General features: G+C 35.3%; 1 protein-coding gene across 8 annotated transcripts; it reads left to right on the forward strand.

Moving 5' to 3' along the window:
- Positions 1-4386: 4386 nt before the first annotated feature.
- LOC148850824 (phosphatidylinositol/phosphatidylcholine transfer protein SFH8-like) lies at positions 4387-17912 on the forward strand. Of its 8 annotated transcripts, none has more exons than XM_088945584.1 (15): positions 4387-4751; positions 4846-4954; positions 5848-6151; positions 7322-7421; positions 9705-9971; positions 10144-10221; positions 11087-11188; positions 11296-11345; positions 11466-11565; positions 11698-11793; positions 11900-12010; positions 13247-13376; positions 14962-15362; positions 17416-17490; positions 17588-17912. In XM_088945584.1, the coding sequence occupies exons 2-15, from the start codon at positions 4921-4923 to the stop codon at positions 17606-17608; spliced, it is 1869 nt and encodes a 622-aa protein (XP_088801710.1). In that variant the 5' UTR covers positions 4387-4751; positions 4846-4920; the 3' UTR covers positions 17609-17912. The 8 variants fall into 8 exon arrangements, with proteins under 8 accessions (XP_088801710.1, XP_088801707.1, XP_088801711.1 ...); XM_088945581.1 differs by having other exon boundaries at positions 4450-4751; positions 4836-4954; positions 11897-12010; XM_088945585.1 differs by having other exon boundaries at positions 4450-4751; positions 4836-4954.
- The last annotated feature ends 1104 nt before the right edge of the window (positions 17913-19016 follow it).

Consider the following 19016-nt stretch of genomic DNA (forward strand, 5'->3'; position numbering starts at 1 on the left):
TGAACCACTTGCCGACCTGAAACACTCCCCTGTAGGGGCAAATCGGGAAGGCTCCAATATGATACGTATCAGCCAATACAGGCCGATACATGATGATATTTTAAACCTTGGTCTAATGGTCAAGATAAAACGTTAATAACTTGAGGGTTTTTTCTTTTCTTTTTGGATGGATATGGATGGCTTGAGAGTTGAAGCCATCTATCTCAAATTTATCTATTTCTATCATGTAGAGGAATCCTGGTTGATTAGAACCATCCACTGGATAGGGCATCCACTAATAGGCAACCCTTCTTTTTCCTGATCAAACTAGCAAATCCAATGCAAGAAAGTGGGGAATACTTGATACAAGATAAAATAAAATAAATAAAACCAAAATAATATGGTGAGATGCTCCCTCTGCCCACCCACCCACAAGGGGAGAGAGAGAGAGAGAGAGAGAGAGAGAGAGAGAGAGAGAGAGGGGTATCAGTGGAGGTGTTGGTGATGTGTAGCCTTCAAGTATAGTATCTTTTGTCCATTGTTTGGCATGTTCGTCGTCCTGTTCTGGTACCAAGTTGCTGTTATAATATCAATATGATTTTCTTTTTTGGATGGACTGCCAAACTGGTCTGCTCCTTGATTAGCTTCTTCAAACATAGGTGAGAATTTCAAATTTGAACGCCCTTCAGCTAGCTCGCCAATAACATTTTGAATACTCCAACTTCCCGGGCTCTACAGACTTCAATGGGATGATGTTGTTGACTATTGACGCTTAAAAAGGAATCAGGATCTCTCCTGTCACCCATGCTTCGGCTACAAAGATAGACACAATTTTCCTCTTGTACTGCTTTATTAAAGAAAATAAATGGGCTTATCAAGGTAGTTCCCTGCCTTAACCCAAAGGTTAGGGGCTTAGGGGTGCAACTCGGGTTGGCATGTTTAAAACCTTTGGCTTGGGCCTTAGGGCCGGGTCCATTCAGATTTTGACAAAAACCCAACCCGAATCCACCCGAGTTACATCCCTATTAAGCATCATTAAATTGAAGGGTTCCATTGAAATCACCAAACCTTTCTTAATTTGGATGTAGAAATCCCTTTGAGATCTGAGTGAAAGGGCTCCGGCTCCCGTATACATACTCCAAATAGGCCATTGAATCCCTTTCAATAATGGTTAGGCTCCTCAAAAATTGGTGTGGTCGTACCATAGGAACCATAAGGTGTATAAAATCTACCATTTCGATTTTTTGATCGATTCAATTCTTTGGCTTTTTATATATTTATAAATAAATATATACATATATGTATGCATTATATATACTGAATCAATCCTTTAGTTTTTCAAGGATACTGAATCAAATCTGAACCAATCAGTTAACTGGTTTTTTAGTTTGATTTCATCCTTTTTTTGGTGTTTCGGTTTTTTAGGAACACCCTTACCCATTGTGTAAAGGACCAAAGCATATAAGAAAAGATTACCAATCAAGGAGAATGGGGAAGGAAAGTTCCCGTTTCATTTTCCACTAGTGAATGATCCCATACTCGGTATTTGGAAAGTCATTTACCCACCATCCAAGAAGTAACTTGTAGCGTTTAGGCTGAGAATTTTTATTTGATTTAGGCTATTGAATTAAGTTTGTTTTTTAATTAAGAGACCCATTTTATCTAAAACAATGGGGCTCCATACCATTGAAAATAAAATTAGATTTGATTTATTATTAATATGAGCCAGGTCTCTATCTTGAATTAAGAAACAACACAATTTGAGAGTTAGAGTGGGATCAACCCCACTAGAAATACAATGAGAAACCAGCGTACATCTTAATATAACTCTTCTCAAGTTATAGGCTTGTTTCAGTCATAAAAGATACTTAAAATATTAATAAACAATTATTGTATGGGTTCTCGAAAATATATAAATTTGATTTAAACAATTAAAGTAAGCTTAAAATAAACAGAAAATAAAATTCATATTGAGAATTTTATGCATGAAAGAGATTCCAAAAGCACCCAAACCAACATAAACAAGTTTACACAAACATATAAATATTCATATAAACATAAACAAATTCATCTCTTAACCTTAATGGCATGCAATTCAAGGTGTTAAAGCTTTGTCGAAATTCATTTAGGTTGCGTTTGGCTGCACAAAAAGTGAAGGCAAGCAAATGATTTCTTTGAAAATAGTATTAATTATTGTAGTATGAATCTGGGCAACAGCTAAAGACAATAAATTGTTGGACCGACCAAAGGAAATTGATCTATAAGAAGAGCAATAAAGCAAGATAAGGCTATCTATTTTATGTACCTTTTTGGGGGGGTATAGAGGATGTGTCATGCTCATTGACAAATTCTAATCTTGTTAGGAGACAGATTTCCGAATCAATCCAAGTAATCCATGCATGAGGGGGAATGGGATATGCTTCTCACACTTGGACGCTTTACATGCACATTTAACGTGCATTGGGAACTTCTCCCGTGAATAATAATTTAAAAGTATACATAATGGGATGTGCGTGTGAGGCGTAGATGTGAAGTCGAGAGTGAGAGAGAGGAGTTCTCGGTGTTGTGTCCATAACGAGTAGAATAGTGAAGCAAAAGCTTCATTTCTGGGTACAATGCATTAATTAGATTGATGAAAACTCAAATGTTAGGAGGAAAAAGAATCGGCCATTGTCACACCCAACGACATGTACTTCAAACAAACATTAATGCACTGTCTCTTTCCTAGCAGTTGAAATGCCCTTGTTCACCACCCAATGGCACGTACTTTCTCTTGTATGTATCTGCTAATTGATACCTAAAACTTGTTTAATAGGTTATAGGCTCAAGTCAGCCAACTAATTTTACCAAATCCCAACAAGCTCTAACATTATTTATTGTTAATCATCAGATCCGATAACAATTAGTGTTTTATGACAGCGGAATCTCTTCCCCTTTCCCCTTTTTAAACAAGTGCGGTGATGTCATCATGTTGCCTGCAACGAGTCCAACACCATGGATGAGACCAATCATGCCCTCTCCTCAGTCCTCACTCTCTTCTGAAATGGGTGAGACTGACTGTAGACAAATATCACCTTGATTTGAATTGAAGGGGCTGATTACATAGATGATATAAATAACATTGTTTTTGGGTTGACTCTGCTTTAATGAGTGCTGGCCTGGTAATGGAATGATAGCAGACTTCCTCCTCCCCCCTCTCTCTCTGGTTTGCACTAAATTTAAAGCTTTCAATATAAAATTAAAAAGATAAAGAATCTGATTTGTTCAATTCAACGCTCTCGAATTTTATTAAAATAAATAAATAATAAAAGAATAAGCCAGTTAATTTGGATTAGAAGACCAAAGGATGAAGCTGTATTTGCTTGCTAAGTTGAAATTGTGACGGTGCGGAGCGGAGGGCACGTGTGATAACGCAGGAAGCTTACAGGCTTTAGGCCTACTGGCTTACAGCTATTTTACTCTTCTGTGGTGATGGAATTTCGGTTTCAATTAGCAGAAGCAAAGAAATTAATTAGGCTCCGTTTGTTTGGTGTAATTGATTATCTTTTTTGTTCGTGTTTTCGTGCCACTAATGAAATTGGAGGCCCTAGGCTGCGTTTGGTTACAATGCAAATATATACATTACAAAATAATAATGCAAATACAATTTAGGTTTTAAACTGTTTTTAAAATAAAAGCTGATTATCAAAAAATACAAAATTGTATCAAACAAATCATTACAATAAAACTCTCTTTTCAGATTATAAAAATGTCAAAAAAATATTTTTAATATGAAAATTATTACTTTTTTACATATCAAATAGAACGCTCTCAAACACAAATCACAGTACATACTTCAGTGTTTGTATTGCAAACAAACGGACCTTAAGGTGCATATCCCCTAAAAAATGGAATTTCGGTTTTAGGCAAATTCATTATTATGCCCCTAAAAATTGGAATGTGCTCTAATCATTAAAAATTAAAAATTACATAAAAAGAAAAAAAACAGCTTTTCTGCTTTTAAATTAAAAAGGTGTATAGGTATAAAGTGACCATTTGATCACCGCCAGTACTTTTTTTGACCGCTCCCACAGTAGACGGTGAATGAAAGAAATTCTTCTGCCTTGAGAATTTTACGACTCACTCCATCAATCTCAATCTGCTCCTATATTCCCATTCGTACGAGGGATGTGATTGGAACAGGGCTGAGTTTTACACTCAATCCCCTCCCCGCTATCTGTTTGATTGGAATCTTTTGTCTTGGAATGATGATCTATAACTAAATTTCGAAGATTCTGATCCCATGGGCATATTCAACTGTACAGCGGCTCTTGGTTTTTGAGTGTAGACTTCGTATTTCCAAAAAGTCAATACTCTACACCTACCGTCCGTGGATTCCCTCATTTTCCACGTGGAAGAGGATCATGCGTGAATGGTCCCACTTCTCACCGGTCTTCGAAATAAGTGCACAGTAACTAACACGATACAATCCGCCTGGAGCCCTGGACCTGCACGCTATATCCTTGTCCCCTGGCCTCTCTCTGTACTCAGTCATCCCCTAAAATCTTTTCAATTTTGATCCCGTACTTCTTACCAGTAATATTTATTATTTATTATTATTTTGTACATCAATTTTCTTCTCTGTCTCTTCAGCCCTTCTCTCCCCCTTTCGCCCTCAGCTCACGAAGGGATTCTCCGATTAGTGCTCGAGGATCCATACCGGTCGAAGGTTTCGATCAAAGAATTTTTTATTATTACCCTTCGATTTATCTCCTCCCGGCGAACGCTTTCAGGTATTTATTATGTTTTTTAATGTATTTTTTCCTTTTTTTGTATGCATGATTCGTTATTGTTCATGGCTTCTTATTAGAATGTAGGTATTTTTAGGGTTTCAGGTGATACGGTGATGCGTGGTTGATTCTATTCGCTTGATATTTCTTGTCTCGATTGGAGAAAGTAGGGATGTCGGGACCGCTCGATCGATTCGCTAGGCCTTGTGAGTATTTCCGCTTTGCTTGATCTGTCTTTGTGTTTTTTTCCTTGTTGTTCGTTGATTTTGCGACTTCTAGGGTTCTGCCTATTTTTATGAGCAATTCGCTTGCTTTCTATTTCTGTGTGGGTGATTAATTACTTCGATAAGGTGGTTTCTAGGCTTGGATTCATTCAAATTCACTAAATTAAGTAATTATGTGTGTTCAGAAATTAGGGAAATTTGGCATTTTCTCTTCAAAGAGGATTTTTTTTTTTTTTTTTTTTGTATTGGATTCTTTTTATTTCAATTTAGCCTTAGGTTTATATTGTCTAAATTTGAAGTTTTCTATACTTTACGTTTTATTTCGTTTGATAATTTGTACATGGAAATTAAAAAGATATGCGTGGGGTTGGTAGGATAAACAATGTAATTTTAGTGTGAATTTGAAGATATTTAGGTATTTCTATATTCTTAGTAAGGGTATTTCCGCATTCATCCTGGTGAGAATTTGGTCTTAGGTACTTAACTAGTTCAAGTATTTGCAATTCCATCTTATTCATTTTCAAACAAACCATTTATTTGATCAAACTAAGTTGTTTCAACCTTATAGAAAATAATTTTTCTATTTTCTATTTTTTTGTACATTTGAATTCCTGCTGCACATTGTCAGTCTAATTTTTGTTTCTTTTTGGTTTAGTCATTTTTTTTCCATTCTTTATGTTTTAGTTTACCTGATAAGTGGCCCTGATTAAACTTTTAGTTTACATTCTACATCCCCATTGTTTATACTTCTTTTAATAGTCTTTTCTTTGAATTGAATGGATATGAAATTAGAAAGTTGCTCATGATTTTGCCATACCTAGATCTTATCCTGGAGTTGCGTGAATTTTCATAGTTGATTTTGCACTATGATATAGGTTTTGAGGGGTTTTCTAGTCATGATGAAAGAAGAGAACGGAAATCTGATTTTGAAAATTCAGAGGATGAAAGGAGGACGAGAATTGGGTCCCTAAAGAAGAAAGCAATAAACGCATCAACTAAATTCAGACATTCTCTTAAGAAAAAGAGCAGTAGGAGGAAAAGCGATGGTCGAGTCGTTTCAGTTTCAATAGAGGATGTCCGGGATGTGGAGGAGCTACAGGCTGTAGATGCATTTCGACAAGCTCTTCTATTGGATGAATTGCTGCCTGAAAGACATCATGATTATCACATGATGTTAAGGTATGCTTCTTCTGGTATTTACTTTGTTATTGTACATTATGCACCTTTCTGGTGGTTACTAGTAGATGCCAGTGTAAAGCTGTATGTTAAATCTCTCAAGTTTATGAGACAAGATTAAATTCATTTTTATCAAGTTAGTATTCCTTGTAAATAATTTTGGCTCTTTATACCATCATTTTTTTTCACATTGGTTGCTTTATTCCATCCTTGCAAACTATGCATTAATTTTCAAATCACAATGCTGTTATGATATTTTGTCTATAAGTTTCTCTAATTTGATTGATAAAATTTATAATTGACCATTTTATTTATGGTCGTTATGATTGTATATTAAAGAATTTTATTTTGTAACAGGTAGGGATTTTTAATCTGTTGGTGAACATTTGAAGATTGCTGCTAATAAATATAACAAAGTTATCCATATTTAATTTCTTCCTTTTTAAGGATCATAGATCATTTAGATTGATGTGTGAAGAAAAAACTCCCCATACAAAAAGTTACTTGTTCTCTAAGAGTTAACTGTGTACAAGTTACATATTTGTTCACTATCATTTAGATACAAAGTTGATTTTTTTTGTCAAGTCCTTGGATTTTTCAAGATGGAAGACCAGAAAACATTTATTGTTACTCCACCACCCGATTTTGCTAAACCATCCGCAGGAATCCATCTAAACGAAGTGGGTCTTGATGCAGACAAGCCATGAGCTTCAAACAGATGGTGGGTTAATCTCCAAGGCCCTAGAAACTGGGAATTCATCCATTTTATAGTGCTAATTGAGTCTCCTACCACTGATAGAGAATTCAGGTTGAGCTGGCTCGCAATTCTAAGACCAATAAGAGTAGCCAACATCTCAGCTTTAGTAGAGTCTGCCACCCTTAAAGGTCCACTTAAGGCCCTGACCCAAGGTTTCTCTTATTGTGATGGTACTATCAATTCCTGCCTCGCCTGGAGATTCCCTCTTGAGTTTCCATCAAACTTAAGAGTGAACTCAACCTGGTGACGGAGTTTCGTTTCTGTCATGATTGGATTTTGTTTGGACATATTGCTAATATGTTTTCCTCATTACTCTAGGATTTATCATGCAATGATAATATTTTTTTCTTTATTTATTTCCTACCCTTTAGTTTACACTCATACAGTTTCATGCTGAAGAATTACTTTATTGGCAGATTTTTGAAAGCAAGAAAGTTTGATATTGAGAAAGCGAAACACATGTGGGCTGAAATGCTTCAGTGGAGAAAGGATTTTGGTACTGACACTGTTATGGAGGTAAAAATTCCAACAATAGTTTAATTGGCACCAACTTAAAGCATGTCTCCTTTGGAATATTCGAAAAGTTGTGACAGTTGTGATGATGTGAAAAGATGATTTCCATTTGTGTATTGATGCAATGATAAATCAATCTGGAAATGATTTTGCAAGCTATGCACAAAAAAAGCTTTTTTAATTTTGTTTCATGGATTGGACAATGGAATAAAAATACCTATAAAAAAAGATGGAATTAAAAATAAATGTTATAAACATTAGTGGATGCAAACAGGTGGTAAAAAGGAAGAAAAATAATTATAAAAAAGAAAAGAAATGCAAAAATGAGTTGAGATAAATAAAGCAAACAAGGTAAAAAGATAAATACAATCCTATATTTTCATGTGAAGAACAAGGGGAAAACAAGAGTTTCAAACTTGCTCCGTAGAAATTCTACTTCTCTTCTAATAATGATAAAAAGGGAAAAAAAAAGCTAAGAATTAAATGAAAGTAATTGGGCATCACTAGAGATGCCTTGAACTAAAACTAAAACAGGAAGGATCCATTGTGGGTATAGCTAGATTGGGGTCTAGATTTGAATAATTAGACAACTTATTGTGCTTCCAAATCATATTCGTCAAGGTGATGCCTAGGCGACAAGGTGCCCTTGGAGGGTTGCTTCACCCAACTGCTTACATGTTTTTGTACAAGGGGCTACATGATATTTTTATATTTTATTTATTTTATGATATTATAGCATGACAATAGACATTATTATACTAGTTTCTTTTTATTATTTTCTTGTTTGTTTTGGTTCAACTGACACACAAATCAGTGGACATTATCTCGAACCATTTTAAGACTTCAAACCTGAACCCTTAATTTAGGAAGGACTTGAAGATTTTATTCATTGAACAATAGAACAACTGAGATAAAAATAAGCGTTCCACTCCTTTTTATTTTCCATTTTTTTTTTAATTTCTTCTGCCCCCTGTTGCCTAGCTTCACCTTGATGCGTTGTAAACGTTGATTAAAATGTGACTATTAGGGTTTGGTTCCTTTCAGATAAACTTCAAGGGATATACCCACACAAATTTAACACATTATATACATATTCATAAGTTGACACATGAATCAACTCACATGGGAGAGAATCATCTGGTTTTTTTAGGGTCGTATCTCCTTATATAGATGAAGGCATGACCTACATTCTATTCCTAAGCAATGTAGGACTTGGGAGTTGGGACAACCCTCATTATTGAGTCACTTTGAGTGTGTTTGTATTGCTTACAAGGCCTTCAACACATGGTTGTCCCAAATCCTACATATTACTTGGGAAATAGAATGAAGGCCTTACCTTCATCTATATCAGGAGAGATAACCATGTTTTTAAGCTCATGCCCTATTTTGTGTTATGGGACCAAGGCTAAGCCAAGCCTGGCCCAGCTTTGGTCTATGCAACATTTTTTTTTTCATGTATATTATATAATTTGAAATGTTATAATTTTTTGTTATTTACTGCCACAGGCCCAATGGTCAGCCTGGGCCTGGGCTGTAGTAACCTTTTAACATGGGTGCCAAATCCATATCCAATCCATTTAATAATATGGATCCTTTAATAGTTCCCCATAGTTGCACAAGATCTATTGAGGAAAAAAAAACTACCACAAGATCCAAATGGGGGGGTCCTTAATGCCAATGGGTTTGGTTTACCCAAAAGAACCAATTATGTTGGTTCTGGTTCTGTGGTTTAGTCCCGATTAAGAATTGGGTTGGGACCAGTTTTTGCAGTTCCAAGCTAATTAAGACCAAAACGGATTAATAATATATAAATGGTCTTGTAATTTTTGTCATGTATAATGTCTAAAACGGTAAGTTTCATAGACAGTACATAAGATAATTTTGGTTAGAAACACTTGTTTTGTGAACATATATATAAACAGTTTTGCTATTTTATTGCCATCTTTATTAATGTTATGATATCAAAAGTAAAGTTGTAAGTTATTATTATAGGTAACTATAGATGTCAAGTATAATCAGGTCTATACGGGTCAGACCCAATTATCCTGATTAATTATTGGTTCTGGTTCTGAGTCTATTTTATGGAACCAATTAATAGTTGGTTTGGGACTGGTACACCTTGACCTGAAACAGACGCCATTGATGGCTCTACTAGTGTCAACCTAGGATCTTCTGTGCTTGGTATCTCTTTTTTCCAATGATTTTATCTTGTAATTATGAGTTTATGTGCTGCCTGATCATGTATTTTTTTTTATTGACGTGTTTACCATGCCAATTTTTCACCAGGACTTTGAGTTCAAAGAGTTGAATGAAGTTTTACAGTACTACCCTCATGGCCATCATGGCGTGGATAAGGAAGGAAGACCTGTATACATTGAAAGATTAGGAAAAGTTGATCCAAACAAGCTCATGCAAGTGACAAACATGGATCGGTACGTGAAATACCATGTGCAGGAATTTGAGAAGAGCTTTGCAATCAAGTTTCCAGCATGCTCAATTGCTGCAAAAAGGCACATTGATTCAAGTACAACAATTCTTGATGTTCAAGGCGTGGTACGTTGTTTGTTTTGTTTTTCTTAGTCTTGGGAAATAGTTTCACTGGTGAGATTATATGGTTGGATATAGTTACAATGCATATTGGTTTTTTTATAATTGTTAGAATAATTATGTTAGAATGCATATTGATTATTTGATTCTTATTGTTCACCATTTGATTTTTTATCAGAGTTTAAAGAATTTCAGCAAAGCTGCTCGAGAACTCATTATGCGGCTGCAGAAGGTTGATAATGACAACTACCCTGAGGTATGCAGTTATAAGGCCCTTAAGCTACTACATAATTACCATGATCTCGGTGGAGTGCAATGGTGGAACATGGTTTATATGCCCAACCCCAATCACTTAACTATAAAATGTTTATTTGAATTGAGACATGGTCTTAAATTCCACTGAAATTCCCCAGAATTTTGAATTCTGATAATATAACTAAATGAAGAACCTTAAATTTTACTTTTGTTAACCTTTTCTATTGTTGTGTTTTCTCAGTGAAAATTTTAGTTTTTTAATGCTTTCTATATGATTGTCTTCTCATTGTTCTAAAACTGGACCAGTCAGCAAACTGAAATGTGGCCAGTTCTGTTCAGTCTGGTTTGACTGCATTCTGGCCCTGTGCAGACAGATAATGTGGAAAGGAAAGATAGGTATAGATTATAGGGAGAAAACATTTTAGAAGTACCTCTCTTGAGCCAGATGTCAAACCTTCTGGTTCAATCTGTGTCTATCTAACATGATCCAATATCCGGATTAAACCAGCAAAGGTACCATTACGATTCAACCAACTGTTTTTCTTTTTTTATACCATAAAGTTTTTTTTTTTTTGGTTTATGATACTTTGAATTTTACCTCTTGTTTTCTGAACAATGTTTTTTGTCAGATAAGAAATGGAAATGGTTTAAAAGCAGTCTTAAAGTTTTTGTAATTAAAGATGCCATTTCACTTTCTAATATTTTGGATGTCAAATCCAGAATTGACCAATTTCTCCATTTTATGAATCCCAATGGTAGGTACCTGTCTGTTACCATTCTGGTAGCAATCATAGGAATATGAAGTCATTATCTGAATTCTTTTGTATAATATACTTTCTTATGGTATGGATACTTCACTGCTGCAGACACTTTATCGGATGTTTATCATCAATGCTGGTCCTGGTTTTAGGCTTCTATGGAGCACTGTGAAGACTTTTCTGGATCCAAAAACAACTTCCAAGATTCATGTATGCAATAATGTGGCTCCTTACATACATTTGAAGCAAAATTTCTCAACTTTTCTGGAGATACTGAAAACTATATATAATATTATTGTGTTTCAAAATTTACTCAGGTTCTTGGCAACAAATACCAGAGCAAGTTGCTTGAAATAATTGATGCCAGGTAATGCTGTTCATCATATAAATTTCGGAAGCAAGTCATTGATCTTAGATGTTTTATTTCTTTGCTATTTTAATATTATTAACTAGTTAAAAATTCTGCAATGTCTTGAGTATTCTCCAGTGAATTACCAGACTTTCTTGGTGGTAGCTGTAACTGTGCAGATCAGGGTGGTTGCCTAAGGTCTGATAAAGGACCATGGAAGGATCCAAGCATATTGAAGGTTCTCTACTTTCCTTGTGAACTTTTTTTATTGCGTAGGATATTGAAATTGCTGCAGAATTTGTCTATCCTCTTTTCTTAAGGTTTAGAGTAACTGTAATTGTAAAGTTCTTGTATTTGCATTGCAATGCAGATGGTTCTTAATGGTAAAGCACGATGTGCTAGAAAAATTGTAACAGTTTCCAACAGTGAAGGGAAGATTTCTTATGCTAGACCACACTATCCAACTGTAAGGCCTATTTGATCATCTTGTACATTATGACAAAAACAAGCTTTAATTTTCTAACCTGTATTTTTGCTAGTATCCTCAACAGTCAGCTTTGTTTGTAAAGCAGATAAAAGGTGGTGACACATCAACTGCTGAGTCTGGGTCTGAAGCTGAGGACATTGCTTCCCCTAAAGCAATGAGTTATTCACATACCCGTTTGACGCCTGTTCATGAAGAAGTAGGTCTTGTTGAAAATTTGCAGATGATATTATGTATATCAAATATTTGGAAATGATGGACTTGACTCACTTTAGGGGCCATTGCTTGGTGCAATTATAAAATCTCTGGCTCACAAGCATGAGAATGCAGGTTCGAGTCAAAGAGCGACCCCTTCATGCAATAAAATGCCAGAGGTTAGGCCTGTATCCAGTTCACCCATCCCAATACCCTGGATACCAGGGGCCAACATTGGGTAATAATGGCCCTTTCATGGATATGGTTCGCTTTATCAACATGAATACATGATAAACCTGGGCTAGCCAGATCATAGAAGTTGGAATGAAATTTATCTTTCTTCTCTCTGATTCTTTTGCATAGAAGGAATTGAAGTCTTGAACAGTTTACCCCTTTTTTTAGGATTTGCATATGCATTTTAATTATAGCTTCCTTGAGATATATTTACTTTGTCTTGCTACTTTTATATCACTAGTTCACTACTTAAATGTAAATAATGTGCAAAAAATAGCCAAGGACTCAACTTGATCCTGGGCACAAGCCTAGGTACAGCATAGCAATTAATCAATGTACAAGCAACCTTTAGAAGCTGGTAAACGTGGAATTCTGAAATATGAAAATAGGCGAGATAATTATGATCAACTCAGCAAAGTAAAAGTTGAAAGACAAGACTTATAAAAAAATGATCTTATATTGGTAATTAAAAAAAGTTCTCTTACAACAAAAGGAAAGTAATAGCTGTGGGTCTCCTTTTAATATTCTCCAAATCCAGGGAAAAAAAAAAGATAAGTTTCTGCTGATTCAATTGGAAATAAATGAATCTCAACTCCTTAATCCTTGCCTCCACTTATTTTCAAAAGAAAAAAAAAAAGGAACTGATTCTGTTTTAGTCAGGAAAAATAAATCCAGATTCTATAATGGTAGGTACTAGACAGTTTTCCTCAACAACCAAAGATAGATAATCTAAATATGTAGGGTATATTTAAATTATAAGACCCATATCGTGTGTCTGAGATATTCTTTTAATATGTTTTGAGGATAGGAATTACAACACTTTTTTGTAAAGAAGGACTAGGGGTGGAGGGTATAGGATTGCATAGGCAGTGAATGTGTAGGCTAAGATATTCTGTTGATGTGTTGATATGTTTAACTTCATATAATTGTTGACATCTGACACGGTTGTTCATATTATAGAGCAATTATTTGTGTTCTATTAACATACTTTGATTAATCTGTACAGGCTAAGGTAGCTGGAAAGGCAAGTTACAATGCTGGCTTGTCGGAGTACGATGAATATGTGCCCATGGTTGACAAAGCTGTGGATGCTGGATGGAAGAAACAAGTATCCTTTCAAAGGTCTTCTTCCAAAGGTTAGTACTGCTATTTTAGCTCCAATTTCTTTGTAAGCTAATGTTTATGGACTGCTTTTTATTTTTAGTCAAGATTCTAAAGATGCCATAATTTAAATTTGTTTTCCCATTCTTCATCATAAAGGAGTAAAAAGGATTCTTTAAAGGGTTTATTTGGTTTTTTGACATTCTTAGGCTTCAATTTCTTAAATCTATAGATAACAGTGACCCCTCCAATTTGGTGCAAAATGCAGAAGAAATAGGAGATAATGAAAATAAATAGAAGAAAGGTTGTCACAAAATAAAATAGAAATTATGAAATAGAGATTAGAGACATAGTTGGATAAGGATTTGATGATGATATCACAAAAATAGAAAAATGAAAATTAAATAGAGATAAGAGACATAGGATAAATGAATGAAAAAAAAAGAATCAGAAGATATAAAATTATGATTAAGAATGGATTTTCTCCTCATTTTCAATCATGAGGATTTGATTTGATTTTTTTTTGATATTTTGACTGGAGTTTGGTACTTGTTCAATATTTTTTTCTTATATCAGAGATCATGTTTTTCTTTGAAATTTGTGACGTCTTTGTGATCGGGGTCCATTAGAAGATTAAGTGTAAATCAGGATTTGTATATAATACCAAACTGACCATTCACATGCTGAATTCGGTGTCACTTCTTTGGGCTCTTTTGAGATCCGTTCGGATCTCCCCTATTCTTTTGCTGGAAGGTGTGGACAGAAAGAAAAAGAAGAATATTCAAAGGAAATTCAAAAGACAAGGAAAAGCTATGCTCGAAAATTGGAAATAAGATGCCGGAATGGATTTTTCTCCTTCTGGAATTTGAGGAGTCTCTCTGTCTTTAGGTTCAGGCTATTGTAGTTTTTCGTTGAAGAAGATCAACTGTTCAAGAAGAATATGGTTCTGGAATTGGAAAGAATTAATGAGGAGACTAGGGACTTGATGGATTTTTGGAAGGACTTTTTGGCAGTTAAGGTTTAAACACCAGAAAAAATGTCCTCCAGTTTTGGTGTCAAGTGTTTTTGTTAGGTTAAAAAGGAGGGCTTTTTGGAATTGGACCAAGTAAAAAAGTTCTGAAACACAAGAAGGGTCAGAAGAAGTAGAGGTTTTGTTCTTTTCTTGAGTCTGCAGAGGGAGTTTTCTGGATTTTGCTTTGTTTGTAATTAGGTGTTAAAGATCTGCTTGGTTGTATTTCTGGTATTGTGGTTTGGTTGGTGGTTTTTGAGGTGTTGACGTTGGTTTGTTCTTCTTTTCTCTTGGGTGACTTTTGGTCACGTTCCTTGTATTTCTTCTTTTTTATTTTAATACCAAAAAATTGAAATCATTTTTTATTTATTATCAAAAGAACCTTATATGTTTTGACCAAATTTACAAGTGATAGCAGCTTTATAATGTATTATGCTACTTTTTCACTAGAAACTCTAGAACTTGGAATGTGCTAGATTGTTACTTTTCTTGTGCAAGGAAAGAACAAGATGAAGAATCTGAAGATCAGAATCTGTAACAAATATTTGTCTTTTTTTTATTACATAATGCAATAATTCAGCAGATATATCTTTCAAAATTTTGTTATGCAGGCATATACCCTTCACCTGAAACTCAAAAGGCTCCAGAAGGAATTCGAGCTCAGTTTTTCAGAGTATTTATGGCATTTGTCATGATGCTATATGCTCTCTTCCATTCACTGAAGTCCCGTGTATTGAAGAAACTTCCTGATCCATCAAGTTGTGACCCCAAAGTTTCCAACTTCACACCTGATCCAGTATCCAAGGAGGAGTTTCGCCCTCCTTCACCAACTCCAGGATTTACAGAGACAGACCTCCTCTCATCCGTGCTGAGGAGACTTGGGGAGTTGGAGGAGAAGGTAGACATGCTTCAAGCAAAGCCAATTGAAATGCCTTACGATAAAGAAGAGCTGTTAAATGCTGCTGTTTGCCGTGTTGATGCATTGGAAGCAGAGCTTATTTCCACAAAGAAGGTATCATATCTAAATTTAGTGCTATAATTACAGTGCCTCTGCAATGTTAGGATGTCATTGGTGGGGCTTTCTAATGATTTGGAGCACTTAATTTTTGTCAATAACTTGTTTCTGCAGTTCTCATCTTTTGGGAGTGCATGCATATGATTCTTCTTTGATGAATGATGAACTTTGTTTTAAAAAGAGGGAGAGGTTCTAAACTTCTAATGTAGGGGTTGGTAGATAGAAGGTGAGGTCAATGGGTAGCCTTGCTTCAAATCCAACAAGATATGTTCTGAATCTAGTGGAAAATCCAGAGAATAGGTACTGGTTTTTTCTAGTAGCAGAGAACTACTAGAAAATAACAAGAAAAGAAGAGGTCATGTGTTTCTCTAACACTGATTTTCAAGAGAACAAAGAAGTAGACAGAATTTCTAAGGAAGAAATAAGCTTAAATTTAATTCATTCCTTGTCTTCTTTGAACCTAATTACATATATTTATAGAACTCTTCTTGACTGAAAGAGAAACCCAGAACTCCAAAATTAGAAGCTCTTCAAAACAGTAGTTGATTTAAACTAATAATTTCCTATTCTACTAAATGCAGACCTAAAAAAATAGGGACACAGAAAATAACAGTTGGTTTGAAAACACAAATAGAAACCATAAATTTAGAAACTGCTGTCAGCTTCCAAATCTAGGTGCAGCCATTGGTTTCTCCTCCTACTCAGATGTTTTGGTAATTTTGAGATGCCTAAATTTCTCCAGAAATTTATTTGTTGTATCTTCTATTCTGAAGGCGCTGAACTACTTCATGTTCCTCCAATGAGAGATAATTATGTGGAAGATACAACCAAAACAAAGCCTAATACAAGATTAACACCCTAAACAGAAAAAATCATCAAGGATAATGAGGCGGAAATTTCAGAATTCTCTTTATGGCACTATCACTAGAACCCTGAGGCGGAAATTCACTAATCCCCTGTTTATCCTACCGTATCTCAATTGTCCTCCATTAACCTTTTTAGCAGAAACAATTATTAGATTGTCGATCAGTCAAGGATCACTTCCAGCCTCAATCCAATTTTCCATTTTTGCTCATATTTGTGTTGGTACCTATAAAACCTAGATTAATTGCCTAGTATATATACAAGATGCTGCATGGATACTTCTAGATGCATTCCTAGCGTTAACACTTTTAAAATGTGTAAAATGGTATGTTTTAACAAGTTATACTAAAAAATATCTGACATAGCAACCATGGTGCCCTTATTCTTGGTTTTCCTCTTATATATTTGAAGCTATTGAAAGTATTGTTTACATCGTCTGCCATCGGTCTACCTTTTGATGATACCATCAGAATGATGGGTCATGTTTGGCTCTTCAATAATCATAAACGAGTTAATTGGTTTGTAAGATTGGAACATGGAAAATGCTGCGGGCATGTTACAGCTATTAATGCAATCCCAAAGTTCAATGCCGCTTTTCTATGTATATTTTACATAGTAGAAAATTCATTTGGAGAGGTAAATTCTTAAGGCTGTGTTTGATTGCAGTGCAATTTTATTTGCACTAGTACAAATGCATGGGAGTGCAAATGTAAAAAATGCAAATTCTTGTTTAATTTTGTTTTGGATTTTACTTTATTCTGCTTCATGCCTTAATTTACTTCATTTGTACTTCGACCAAACAAAATAAGCTAAAATTTGAAACAAAAATAGGTCAAATTTTACACACAAATCATTTGCACTGTCATGGTTTTGCATCAGTGCAAATTTATTTGCATTGCAAGGAAACACAGTAAGTGACGATAATTATGTAGATCTCTGTAGAAAAGGGTTCTAAACAAAAAAGGCAGCTTATGCGGTAGCATCTGTTCTGTCACCAGCTCTCCATATCTCCCAAGTTGCAGTATGGTACCCGTGTGCCCCATGGCAACCATCATTTTGGGTTTTTTTTTTCTTTCCTAACTAACACATTGAAATTGGTACAGATGGTGGTGCTACTGTATAAGTGAAAAACTTGGGGCACTTGTATGCTTATCTGCATTCGCTTACATAAGTTCTTTCTGAGCAGGCTTTGCATGATGCTCTAATGACACAAGAGGAACTACTTGCCTACATAGACCGTCAAGAAGAAGCCAAATTCCGAGTAAGTTAAATAGAAGAAAATTACTGCAGTATTGCGTAAAAGAAGATTACTTCATCATTGAAACTGAACTGTGAATCTCTCATTTTATGTTAAGCAGAGAAAGAAGTTTTGCTGGTGAATGGGAGGTTGCACCGGAAAGGTTCTGATGCAGATTTGCATACGAGCAGCAGACAATGTATTCCTTGACATTTCTATATATACATTTGAGAAGAGCATGAATAGGCCATATTGATGTCCACTTGTCACCTTTTACTGTCTTGAGGAATGCAGAATCTGATGAAAATAAATTTACATTAATTATATGTTATCACGCCTTTTTGTTTTCTTTTCTTTGCGTTCAAAGTGTTGTTTGAGTTCATATACTTCGAAAGAGTAATGTAAGAAAATGAAGTATGTTGTGAAAGAGCCTTTCATTGCTTGAAGTTGTGAGATTCGGTTTGTTTACTTTAGGGATAATTACTTATATACGTTGAATGTTTGGGAAACTATTTAAATGTACCTTATAAGTTTCAAAAATTACTTTTATATACCTTACATTAATGGTCGCACAACACAAATAGACCATCTATTGAAGAAAATGTGTAAGAACGTTTAGCTTGGCCATTAATTTTTTTAATTATATTTTTACCCTTCATTTTCTCTCCTCCCCTCTTCAATCTCCCGGCAGAAGAACCAGAGAAGCGTCTCTCTCTCTCTCTCTCACACACAGAACTACGATCCAAAACAGAAAGAGATCCTTTCAGAAATATAACCAAATAAAAAAAAAAATTCCACCATTATCTTATCTCTGTTGTTTTTCTCACTACCTCCTTCCCTGTTGAACGCAAGACATTGACCAGATAATTGGACAGCGCAGAGATCTTCACACCCTCATTAGTGCTGGCAATTCTTTAAGTAGGAGCCTTCTCAATAGGAAACGGCATAATAGCCAAAAAAACGAATTTCACCAAAAAATAAGAGGGCTTATAGTGAAAGGGTAAACCAAAATCAGTACTCCAAAAAGTTCCTGGAACTAATTTCATGTAAGACATTACTGAAGCATGCAAAGACCGGAACTAATGCACCCAGGCTGTTGTGACCTAATCGCAAGTACGGAGTCCCTGCTTCTTCCGCTATATAGAGGGTGAAGAAGTTCTCGCAATTTGCAGCAAGCAGTCGAGAATCTCTGGGATTAGCACTACATGCATGCCCATACTCATTTGGACCCACCTGTTTTAAAAGTTAAATTGGTTATCAAGTAAATTGCAATCCCAGGAACTATTAATTGCATTTCAGTAGATGAACAACTAATGCCATTCTCGTCCTTTTGCAGTCAAGGATCATGCCGTTCTCCTTTTCATGGTTTCAGAATCGGATCGGAGCGGATGGTCAGATCGGAAAACTGGAAATCAGTCAGGTGATCGATTCCATTTTACCCCATAACCGTTATTTTCCTCTAGAACCATTAATTTGGTCATTAAACCGTTGACCCAGGCAGTCAGACAGTTGGAACCATTCAATGGTTTGGCTGGGTTTCTTTTAATTTG

This window comes from Nelumbo lutea, chromosome 5 (assembly GCF_056320005.1).
Source record: "Nelumbo lutea isolate HS-2025 chromosome 5, American lotus-T2T, whole genome shotgun sequence".
Lineage (NCBI taxonomy): Eukaryota > Viridiplantae > Streptophyta > Magnoliopsida > Proteales > Nelumbonaceae > Nelumbo > Nelumbo lutea.

Excerpts from the sequence above, each read along its gene's own strand:
- LOC148850824 (XM_088945581.1), top strand. The coding sequence starts at position 4,921 with ATGTCGGGACCGCTCGATCGATTCGCTAGGCCTT. Across the intron at positions 12,011-13,246 it reads TGACGCCTGTTCATGAAGAA|GCTAAGGTAGCTGGAAAGGC; the intron begins GTAGGTCTTGTT and ends TAATCTGTACAG. Across the intron at positions 15,363-17,415 it reads AGCTTATTTCCACAAAGAAG|GCTTTGCATGATGCTCTAAT; the intron begins GTATCATATCTA and ends CTTTCTGAGCAG.